This window comes from Grammomys surdaster, unplaced genomic scaffold, assembly GCF_004785775.1.
Source record: "Grammomys surdaster isolate TR1022 unplaced genomic scaffold, NIH_TR_1.0 270, whole genome shotgun sequence".
NCBI classification, from domain to species: Eukaryota; Metazoa; Chordata; class Mammalia; order Rodentia; family Muridae; genus Grammomys; species Grammomys surdaster.
Window position 1 is genome coordinate 431,078 of NW_021604711.1, and position 12,319 is coordinate 443,396.

A 12,319-nucleotide genomic window follows, 5' to 3' on the forward strand; every position below is an offset into this window, starting at 1 on the left:
AGCTGAAGGCTTAATGCTTGTTTGTTTTTCAGGACATATCTCATCAACCACTGTAGTTGCATCAGGCCTATTAGTTGGCTGCAGGTCCACCTTCTGTGTCTTATGTCTTAATTTAACATATGTATAAACATGTAGCCTTGACTGGCCTGGAACTCACTCTGTAGACCAGGCTGGCCTCAAACTCCCAGAGACCACTGCCTGGCTTAACTTTCTACAGAAATCTCTTACATTATTTAATTTTGAGGAAAACCTTGACAAAGGCTACATGCCACATAAATGGTGAATCTGAGGTGTAAATTGAACTCTTTGGGCAGTATGCTTTGTCAAATTCTCTACAGTATACAAATTTTCTAGGAGAGGTATACAAATTTTAAATATACCTAAGTTTTAAAAAAAAAGGGCTACTGATACTCAATTCAGCACTCCCTTAGTTCACTACTCTTCACGAAGAAGTTGGTAGCCCATCATCTGAGAATAGAAAGCCAAGGCCAGATGCCGTGGTGCATGAAGGCAAATGGTACTGTGTACGTCTGTCAAAGGGCAGCGTTTTCCATCAACCACTGTAGTTACACCAGGCCCACTGGTTGGCTGCAGGTTCACTTTCTGTGTCTTATGTCTTAATTTAACATACGTATACATACATCTGCAAGGACTTTCCCTTCAAACCTCCCCCTAGCTTCTCTAACCGACCGCTTACCTTGGTGGCTGTGGGACAGGGCTTTCAAATGGTGCTGATTTTCTGCACTGCTTGGTGGCATTGCCTATTTTGGTCCCAGCACAGGTGAGCTCTGATGTATTATGACTGTTAAAGTATTTACTCTACTTGACAATGGTCACATCACATAACTGATATGCTTTCATAGTTGGCAGATTATTTGTAAAGAGGAGTGGTCCCATCAACCATATGCTTACACCTGCTAAGCTGGAATAAAGCCTGGCTCCAGGCTTCTCACAGTGTCGCTGTGGGCTTCTGTGACTCCCCTCTGCCCAGCTAGCTTTCAGATTTCAGCTCAGCTCACTCAAGTTTTGTTCTCTTTTATGTACTGATTCAGTGCCTTTGAACATTCTTTGCCCTTACCTGGGATGGCAAAATAGTAAAATTATTAATGTTTTAAATAAATCTAAAAGAAGTTTGTTACTCTTGATATAAGAAAAAAATATGGGCCACTTGCCCATCTCCAAAATTTAACCCAGAATTGTTCCTGTCTAAAGGAAATACAGGGACAAAGAGTGGAACGGAGACTGAAGGAAAGGCCATCCAGAGAATGCCCCACCTGGGGATCCATCCCACATACAGCCACCAAACCCAGACACTATTGCTGATGCCAAGAAGTGCTTGCTGATAGGAGCCTGATACAGCTGTCTCCTGAGAGGCTCTGCCATAGCCTGACCAATACAGAGGCAAGTGCTTGCAGCCAACCATCAGACTAAGCACAGGGACCTCAATGGAGGAGTTAGGGGAAGAACTGAAGGAGCTGAAGGGGTTTGCAATCCCATAGGAAGAACAACAATATCAACCGACCAGATCCAACCCCCCACCCCCAGCTCCTAAACCACCAACCCAAGAGTACACATGGAAGGACCCATGGCTCCAGCTGCACATGTAGCATCAGTGGGAGGGGAGGCCCTTGGTCCTGTGAAGGCTCGATGCCCCAGTATAGGGGAATGCTAGGGCAGGGCGGTAGGGAAAAAGTGCATGGGTGGGTGGTGGAGCACCCTCATAGAAGCAGGGGGATGGGGATGGGAAAGGGGATAACACTTGAGATGTAAATAAATAAAATATCCAATAAAAAAGAAAAATATGAAATATTTTATCTCAAGCACCAAATATCTGCTGAAATTCACTTTCTAATTTTGGTACTAGCATACAGAACAAGAGGAAAGGAAAGTCAGATAAAATGGTAACTTAAACACATCTTACTTTCTAAATCCCATCAAGAAGAATCAAATCAGTTAAGCATTTTCTATCAGCAATGAAAACTAAAGAAGGGTACCATTTCTATAGCTTAAACTTTAATCCTAGTATTCAGGAGTCAAACTCAGAGTCAGGCAGACAGATCTCTGAGTTTGAGGCCAGCCTGGTTTACAGAGTAAGTTCTAGACCAGTCAGGGCTGCCTACCAAGTCTCAAAAAGCAGACAAACTTTTAAGACTCTCTGTTACATTGAATGTGTATCTGCATGCGGGGGGAGTACCAAGGGCTTCCCCCCAGTTCCCTTACAAAGAAAATAAGATAGGGGTCTACCTTGCTAGTATCCTCTACCCTACAGGGCCTGGGCTGGAGAGGAGCATGAAGCCAAGAACATCATTACAGAGCATCAGGGATATGAACACTATCTGAAGGGTCCATAAGATCAAAGATGATCCTGGGCACAGGTCAGAAATTGCCACAGGCTGTATATAACATGGACAATGACTAAGCAAAAACAGACCCAGAAGTGGAGCTTCCATATCCAGGTTTCTCCAGATAAGAAACTATATGCCAAGAAACTCTTTCCCCCAAGGCAGGGTCTCACTGTGTAGCCTTAGCTGCCCTGGAATGCACTATACAAACCAGACTGGCCTCCAAATCATAGCAATCCCCCTGCCTCTGATTCCTGAGTACTAGGAATAAGGTGTGCATCCCCAACACTCAGCAGGGATTTCTCTTACTGGGTAACTTCTCCCATACTATTTGAACTTCAATTTACTTTGAGAGCTTTCCTTCTAGTTTATGATACAGGTGATGATTTAAAGAGAATCGGTAGGTAAAGTGGTACATTCAGGCATAACCTACAGATACTCAGGGCAAAGGTCAGGCCCTGACATACTCATAGCTATTTAAACAAGAGCTTGGGATAAACAGAAACATCTCTTCATATAAAAACATAAAAAATTTTAAAACTTAAAGGCCCTCATCTATAAAAATACTTTGTAAAATAAGAATCACATTTAGGAGAGAATAGTCCTTCATAAGTTTATGGAAGAAAAGAAGCACTTGATAATATCTACCTTAAAATTTAATAAAACAGAAAAAAAGATGAAATAAGACAATTTTACATACTGACTTTTTTTGCAGGGGGTGAAGATAGTAGTCGTGGCTGGCCTCAAACTTACTGAGTAAGCAAGGATAAGTATAAATTCTAGATCCTTGTGCCTCTAGCTCTCAAGAGTTGAATTTACAAGCATATAACACCATGGCTAGCAAGCTAATAATTTTAAATGAAAGACTGAACTTAAATATGTACACACACACACACACACACACACACACACACTCTACAATAATCCCATTAAAATATTCTGAAGCAGAACTAACTCAAAAGAATATGAAAGGAGGGCATATTTGAAAAGGCTTCCCTGAGCACAGGAAGCACAGATAAAATAAACAATGGAAAGTGACATTTCTATTCAGTAGGAAAGAATTATTCTGGTAATAAATTATACTGGCTTGACTGGCTATGCATATGGAAGAAAAAGGATTGTATGTTACATCAGATTCAGTAAATACAGGGAGATCAAATGACTGGGTGTGAACATCTACATGTGTGTGAAATAAAGAAAACTGAATAGAGAATTTACAAATATTGGAGTAGAAAAAAATCTTAAACACAAATAAAACCCCTAGAAACAAAGGAAAATTCAATCAGATTCTATTATATGAAGGTAGTAAGGCTTGAAGTAGTGAGTGCAGGCTGTCCACGTAGTCTCGAGGTTCCATCCCCAGTGTTGTAAAACAAAAGTTCTAAAATCATATTCAAGGGAAACTTTCAAACAAAATTCATGAGCCCTCCAGAAAGGCAAACAGTGATTAAAATTCAAACCACAGACTCTTCTAAACAACATTTATTTAGTATATCATAAACACATATGAAAATATTCAATAGTACCCGGAGGAAAGACAGATTGATACATAACTGCAAATACCGATGTGCATCTTTCTCTTTGTTTATGTACGAAAAAAATTCAGCACACAAATTTTAAGTCATCTTAGAATTCTCAATCTGAAGAAAAGATCTTTCAGAACACAAATTCCAGTCCTATTTGGACAAGCCCGGCTGGTTTCTACATGATTTTTACAGAAGATATCAATGTCTTTTCTTACTTATTCTGAGCTAAATTTTTCTAGTGAAATCTGTGCTCTCAAAGTCAATACCTCAAAATGTCTTCCTGAGTTTAAGAATAATTCCCAATTTTAATTTTTCCTTTTATTAGAGATGAATGCATATTGTCTAGAATGATGTAGCTAGAAACCCTACATGGATACACTGGCGCTGCCCCTCACAAGAGGAGCCTAGTAGATTTTCACTGAGCTGCCCCACACAAGAGATGTGCAGTAGGTTTTCATTGGAGTTGTCCTCACATGGGAAGTACAGTAGGTACATCTTCTCTGGTGCTGCCTCTCACAGGAGAAGTGCACTAGGTTTTTGCCTGATGGATTTGCTGAGTCAGATACAGGTCTTCACACACACACACACATATATATATATATACATTTCCAAAATTCAAATCACTTCCTGCATTCCAGACCACTGTGAGCTGTGTGCTTCTGCACTGAAAGTCTTTCTTTAAGTTTCTAGGGTGAGTTTCGTTTGTGAGGCTTTTGTTGTAAGCTGTCCTTCATTAGTTTGTTAGGTTTCTACTGACACTGTCACCTAACTACATCCTTTATCATCAACCAGACATGTTTATAGTCAGCCCATCAGAGACTCTAGAAAGCAACCAAACCTTAGGGGCCAGTTCAAATGAGGTAATGAAATGAGACCACAGCTTTAAAGAGGCTCAAAGAAGCCTCAATGTTAGGAGCAGATCTTTAACTTCTCCAGTCTAAGGCACCACACAGATGGCTTCTTATTTTGCTGTAAGTATCTTGAATTTCAAGATTGTTGAATCCTATATTCAAGTGGGCAGCATAAAAGTAAACACCAGAAAGCAGAGCCCACATTGACGGCATTCACCAATACCCGGGGCTTGCTATGCCATTATTGTCTTTACGTATTCTAGTTACATATGAAATATTTTTTCACAAGACTTGTATTTTTGTTTTTCAGAATTTCATTTTATTCTCCAGAGAGAGAGAAAGAGAGGGAGAGTGACGGAGAGGGAGAGAGGGAGGGAGGGAGAAAGTGAGCTGAATTTTCTGAGAAAAATAGGAGGGCAATATTTTTGACTATGTGACCATGCAGTGAGTTGATTTCAATGTGAAATTAGAACTAGAGAAGCTTTGGGTGTGGTGACTGTGTGTGGAATAGTGAATGGCATAGGAGACAAGTGAGCTCTTTACACAGTGGTAATCTCCTTTACAGATTCCCCCTTTCATATAGAAATGGCAGTAGTTTCCAATCATGGCAAGGGCTGGGCTGTCTTTCTTCCACCAAATGCTCTGCTAGCTGACAGAGACCATGGAGCTGTGAAGATAGAAATGGGAGGGAAGGCTGGTAAAGGAGTTATATAAGCCAATGGGATCTTTGTTTACAATCACAAGAGCTACCAGCTTATCTGTCTCACAGAGAGGAGCTAATACCCACAATATGGCCATGTTTTCATTTTGATTGCTGCAAAACAATTTTTGGAAGCCAATGCTGTTGGACTGAGCAAATGGCAAAAACTCTACACTGCTCCTTCTCCCATAATGTCTCCAAGAACTATCCTGGTGAAGTAGATGCGCGTCAGCCCCTGGCATTTACAGAGTTGTGCTTCTCTCCATCATCAATGCCAAGAACAAAACAAAAAGATTTCTTTTTACTATTCTAGCTTAATAAGCCTAAAGATTCAAGGAAGAACATATCCATATTTTCCCAAACAGGGAGAAAGGCATTTTGTCGCCCTTTATTATACGTTAGTAGCTCAGTGACAGAGCACTTGTGTAACAGGTACAAGGTCCTAGGCTTGATCCTCAGAATCATACATACAGACTCAAACATCATACACCTACATATCTAACATCATAATTGTATTTTAACTACGAAAACATATGCAAGTGATTGAATTATACTTGATGAAAAGACCATAGGAGATGTCTGATATAATTTCTACTATAAGGGCCAAATGAAATGCTCGTGGGCCCTATAATACTAAGGTAAATAAGAAACTGCTTAGGAATTTCTATGGGAACCAGCCTTTCCACAAAAACCAGGGATTCAGTATCACAGCTGAGTTTCAAGTGATATCTTTGTTATCCAAGAACATTATTCCTCCATCATATGCAGGTCTCCTCTAGCAGCAGGTATAGAAAGAACGCATGCTGTGTGGCTCTGAAATGTTGTAAGGACAGGGCAGCACAGGCACACACAACGGACATTAGCACACAGTGCAGATGTTCACACTCAGTTAAAAGCCAGCTCCAGCAAGGTCTGTATGGGACAGGCTACATTGCTGCTCACTTAGTGACAGCATACACACTGAAGACAATGTGTGATCCAGGGGAAGATGCAAGGATCAACACATGTGAAGCAGAAAGATTTTATCTTGGAAGTTAATGCTGTTAACTGGTAGCAAATATTTAGTGTTGCTAATAGGTTCTTTCTTGTAAAGATGTCTTCCATGGTGCCTATTGATATTATCGTGGCAAACACTGTAAGAATGGAGTATGTCACCCTAAAAATAATTCCTACTATTATTTATGACTCCTGTACAACATGTACTGCTCATTATCAATATCTTTTGTTAGAAGTGTTGTATGTGGCCCCATGGAATCCAGATGCTGAGATGCCTATGTTCCTATGTTTCCCTGTATCTGCTGAACTCTTGAAACAGATCTGATCTGATTATTTATTTATTTATTTATTTATTTATTTTATTGGGATTAAATCCAGGGCTTGATACACACTAAGCAAGCAGTACCACTGAAGTACATCTTATCTTAGACTTGATGTTTTAATTTGAGTGAGTTTTTATTTTAATGTCTAAATTTTAACTATCCAAACAGAGAAGGAGTCATGACTGAGAAAATTATATCTTACACTTTCATTCATTGATTTTTTATGTTCAATAAAACAGAACATTTTCATGTTTATCTATAAAAACGCATCAGCTGGTTTAAGTTTGGAGAGAAAAATATCAGGCCTGCAAGTCAGAGTTAACATTTGAAGATGATTATCCTTAAAGTTCCAAGGACTGCATGGGAGAGATGGCAGGGCTGGTTCTTAGGTTTCTGACTCAACAGAGAAAGGTCAGCTGACCAACCAGCCTCAGAATGGGAGAGCTTGCAAGTACCTAGAAACACTGCCTAGTCATAGTTCCTAATCTAAACAGAGGGTAGAGCTCCATGGGGAAGGGGGCAGTGCCAGCCAGTTGCAAGACTGAGTTTACAGAGATCGAGAGTTTATTCTCCATGACTTTTGCATATTCCTCTTTATAGCTCACGAAACTTGTGTATTTATGATTGACTGTTGCTATAAGAATAATTCATGCATGAATAGTCGCAACTGCTTTAACTTATTAAATAAACCCTTTGGCATCATAAAAAAGAATGAATTAATATCAATATCAGTATTAAGATATATGGGGACATTTATGGATATATATGTATGCATATGTGCTGTATGTAATGTGTTTACATATATACATGTAAGTATATGTGTATATATGTGTGTGTATGTACATTTGAGGAGTAGTTATATGTGATGTGTGTATGTGTGTATGTGATGTGTGCACATGTGTGCAGGTGTGCTTGTATGTACAGAGGCCAGACAAAGATGTCAAGTGTTTTTCTCTATTGCTCTCTGCCTTATACTATAAAACAGGATCTTTAAATGAACTTGAAGATTGCTGTATCAGTGGCTATCTACTGAACTCCTGGTATCTACCTGATTAAACCCCCCCCAACACCAGGGTTATAGGCATTTGTGCCTATGACAAGATTTTTTTTACCTGGTTTCTGGTAATTCAAATTCAGGTCCTCGACCTTACAGAGCAAGCATACTTACTCACCAAGCCATCTTCCTATGCCCACTTTTTTAATGTGTGGTTTTTTTTTCCTCAAGACAGTGTTTTCTCTTTGTAGCCCTGTCTGTCCTAGAACATGTTCTGTAGACCAAGCTGACTTTGAACTCACAGAGATCCATGTGCCTCTACCACCTGAGTGCTGGGATTAAAGGCATGAGCCACCACCACCCAGCTTTTTGTTTTTGTTCTATTTATTTATTTATTTATTTATTTGGTTTTTCGAGACAGGGTTTCTCTGTGAGGCCCTGTCTGTCCTGGAACTCACTCTGTAGACCAGGCTGGCCTCAAACTCAGAAATCCACCTGCCTCTGCCTCCCAAGTGCTGGGATTAAAGGTGTGCACCACCACTGTCCAGCAAAAGCACAGAAATTTAAAAAAACCAAGACATGTTTGAAAATGTACTGGGACTAAAGATTACTAATGGGTAAATTATATCCCGCTTGGTTCTGTACTCCTGCCCAGACGCCTCATCTACTCACCCATCAGCCTGATTCTATGTGACTCCTTTAAGTGCCCACCTACACAGAATTAGAGTATGAATTGCCAGCCCCATGTTATAGTCAGGATGCTTTGTGGATGTTCTTGTCTTTTCTCAGCTGTACTTGGAGGACCTCGTCAGAGAATCCTCTGCAAGTTCTCTGGCTGTAGCTCCTTCATGAATAACCCTAGGGTTCTTATGAGATGACTGTCAAAGTCAAATTGAAATGTCAGGCAAGAACTTGTTCCACCAAGATGGAATCACTAAGTTGTCACAGGAGCTTTGAGGCTTTGGGTTGGTTTCCATTTTTGCTCATATGGTAGGTTCAGGAAGGAGCTGAGTTACCAGCCAGTAATTTTCAATAAGTCAATTCTTCAAGGAGGCACTTGTGAGAAGTATAAAATCCAATAAGAACCTATCAGCAGAGTTGTCCCATGTCTTGCCAAATGACAGGCAAACACTCGAAGTGAAATGGTTTTCAGTAACACGTCCTCTCTGATTGTTGTAAGTTCTGAAGTTTTGAAAGGCTTTATGATAAGTTGCTAGATTTGAGTGATTGGTTTAAAATGTTCAGGAAAATAAAAATTATTTTAAAAGGAAAATGAAGGAGACAGAATGTAGCACACAGAGCCCTACACTTTCAGGACACAGGTGAAGGTTTCCCATTACATCAGAGTTTCAGCAGGGATTTGAGAATCTATGCAGGAAAGACAACATCATGTACAATAATCTATGCACAGTCACCATAGAAATGTAGAGCCTGTCTTTTATAAAACAATAATTTTTAAAATAATGCAAATAGCAAGCAATGCAAGTTATGGCTTGGTTCATCTTCCAAAGGCATACAATGTGGAAGCAAGACAGACAGACAATGAAAGCAGGCACGAAGGCAAATAGAGAATCCTGTGATCATCTCAGTAGGGGACATCAGGAAATCATTTCCTATTCTCCTTCTGACTAAAACAAAACAACAACAACAAAAACCCCAGAACCATCATGTTCTTTGGTGTCCAGAAAATAAAGCTGGACTATGAACTAATGGTCATGACTTTCCAAGAGAGAACTGTAGAGCTGACCACATGAATTCTTCCCTAGCCAAATAAAGGAACAAGCCATAACTGGAACAGATTTGATAGGCAATCTACAAGAATTCTAAGAAACAGAATTGTGAGAAGAATCTAACTTTCCCAATGTTGTAAAACTCATGATCACTGATCAGACCCTCAGGCTCAGAAACAAGTCAACAAGTAGCCCTTCTAATTTGCTTTCCAGAAAGCACACAGATTAAGGCAACTTCCATAGACTAATAAATATCTAGAACCCTCTAAATTTGACTTTAAAAGTATTTTATATTTGAAAAACATTTAGAAATTCAAAATAATTTCTGAACACTCAAAATTCTCAAAGTTAAAGATGCTGACTCCCATTAGGGGAAGACACCACATTACCGAATGCCAAAAGTACTGAGGATAATCTGTAAATCTCACTTCAGTTTTAAATTTTATTGATTTTATGGATATGAGTATTTAGTCTGCAGGCATGCCAGTGTATATGCATGCCTGGTACCCACTGAGGCCAGAAGAGGATATCAAATCTCCCCTGGGACTGGAGATACAGATGGTTGTGAACCACCATGTAGTTGTCTAGCAATCAAACCTGGGTCCTCTGAAGAGCAGCCAGCACTCTTAACTGCTAAGCCATCTCTCCAGCTCCCCACTTGAATTTTATATACCAATCAACTTCAAGTTTGCTTTAGCACACCTTCCTCTTAAACATGACTGGGCTAATGTATTGTGAGGCACCTGATACTGGGACTGGGAATAAAGCTTGGTGAATTCACTATGTATCTGAGGATAACTTGAACTCCTAATTTTCCTGCCTGTCTTCCAAGAGCTGGGATTACAGGTATCAGGCACCACTGGACCCAGCAGAAACATGACTTTTGTTGTTTCTTTGTTTTTGTTTGAGGCAGGGATGTAAGGTAGCTTGGACTCCCTATTGAGACCTTGCTGGACTCCCACTTGCTTCTGTCCTTGTACCTCTACCTCTGGAATATCTCTACCTTTTTTAAATAGCCCATGAGATCAGCAATCGAGAATTACATCCCTGGGCTGGTAAGAATGGCTTCTTTATCTGATGGCAGTTTTCCTCCAAAGAGTCATTTTAGCTTTTCCTGATGTATAAGACCTAGGCAAGTTATTATTTATGAGTATGTTTTTTCTCCCTATGCTGATAAATACTAAATTCTAACAGGTGCCCTTTCTTTAAACTTACGAGAACAGTTGGCTAGATTTTTTTCCTTCACATATAAATGAAGAGCTTTTCCTAAAATCCTATACACACACTGATCAAGAGAGAAGCAAAGCACTATGTATGTGTCCATTTGATTCACAGAAGTATGGTTCTTCCTGTGACCTACCTGCTGTGCCCCTGTATGTCCCCCAGCTCCTTCTGCAGCCTGGCATTTTTCTCTTCCTCCTCCAGCAACTTCCTCTTCACAGTACGCAGCTCCTGCTGAGCCTCACACTTGATGTCGTTGGCCACTACCACTGCAGTCTGAAGGTCTGCCTGGAACCGCCTCCATTCCTCTGTTTCCTCCTGAAAATGACAGAATCCATGTGACCTCAGACGCTAGGTGAGTGTGTTGGGGTCTCTGTGAAGGAGTTCCTGAAGCTTAGTTCCTGAAGAATCAGTCTCTAAGAAGCTGAAGCAGAAAAACTTGGCTTTAATGGTGCTTCACTCCTTGAAAGAGGCACAAGAGGTAACTCCTTGATGTCACAGAGTTCTTTAACTAAAATTTGAATGATTGCTTTAGTTTCATTTCCCGCCAGAAAAAAAAAAAATGTGTGGCTCAGGGTATGACTTGGAGAAAAGCTGGCTGGAGAGTGTAACAGGGTACCTTCCCAATGTTTCCAACCTAAGACAGGAATACTGTCCAGTAAGATGCCAGAGGAGATTCCTGGTCTGTGGCTTACCTTTATCTGTTTTGATAGCGTCTTTAATTGCCGCTCTAGGTCTGACTTCTGCTCCTCCAGCTTGATCACACTGCCTAAAAGGAAATGAGTTAGAGTTACAAAGTTGCAAGGCTCCTGGACAAGGTAACCTACAAAGTAAAGGGGCCAGTTTCAGAGACAGCAGGCTTAAAACCCAACCCACTACAGTAAGCTGTGTTATAAGGACTCTATAGACAGAACTAGTAGCAGTCCTCCTCCAAGACAGGAGACCAGATGACATGCCAGTGGGTCTTACTTAAGTTATAACCCCAGAAGGTAAGTTGTACATACTCCCACACAGCACTATGGCAGGAGGCTTCAACAGCCGTGCAATGTATACCCTTGCCTTGGGTCTCCCTGCCAGTCACACAACTTTTCTGAATAGCCTTTATTATTGAGATTCGGATGGCTTTGGTGTAAAAGAAGATTCTCTTGACTTTGAAACTAGTCTCTAGGGTCACGATTCTTAGCCACAGTTAACTCTGGGAACCACGTGTGGCAGATATGCAAGCATAAGCTCCAGACCCATGGACCCAGGATCTCTGACGACAGCTAGGATCTGGGCCCACATATATTAGAACAGCTCCGCCGGGCGGTGGTGGCGCACGCCTTTAATCCCAGCACTTGGGAGGCAGAGGCAGGCGGATTTCTGAGTTTGAGGCCAGCCTGGTCTACAGAGTTAGTTCCAGGACAGCCAGGGCTACACAGAGAAACCCTGTCTCAAAAAAAAAAAAAGAACAGCTCCAAGGTGGCACACCCACCTTTTCCTAATTTAGAACAAATTCTGTCCCTTGTTCTCCCTATATTACAACCAGAGCCATTTAAATTTAAGTATCAATATGTCAATCACTGAGCAAAAATTCCTAGTAGTTGTCTAGTAAGAAAATGAATCAAACAAGGCATAGTGGTACATACTTTTAACC

The 12,319-nt window shown here is 40.6% G+C and overlaps 1 protein-coding gene across 3 annotated transcripts in view; it reads right to left on the reverse strand.

Annotated features, from left to right (window-relative positions):
- The window catches only part of Specc1 (sperm antigen with calponin homology and coiled-coil domains 1), a 227,336-nt gene that overhangs the window by 77,148 nt on the left and 137,869 nt on the right, over positions 1-12,319 (reverse strand). For 2 of the 3 annotated variants that reach the window (XM_028776493.1, XM_028776494.1), the window contains 2 exons: positions 11,379-11,452; positions 10,823-11,001 (listed from right to left, as the gene is read on the reverse strand). In XM_028776493.1, coding sequence (XP_028632326.1) covers positions 10,823-11,001; positions 11,379-11,452 — 253 coding nt within the window. Of the gene's footprint in view, positions 1-5,015; positions 5,387-10,822; positions 11,002-11,378; positions 11,453-12,319 lie in introns of those variants that run through there. The other variant, XM_028776495.1, reaches the window with a different exon arrangement.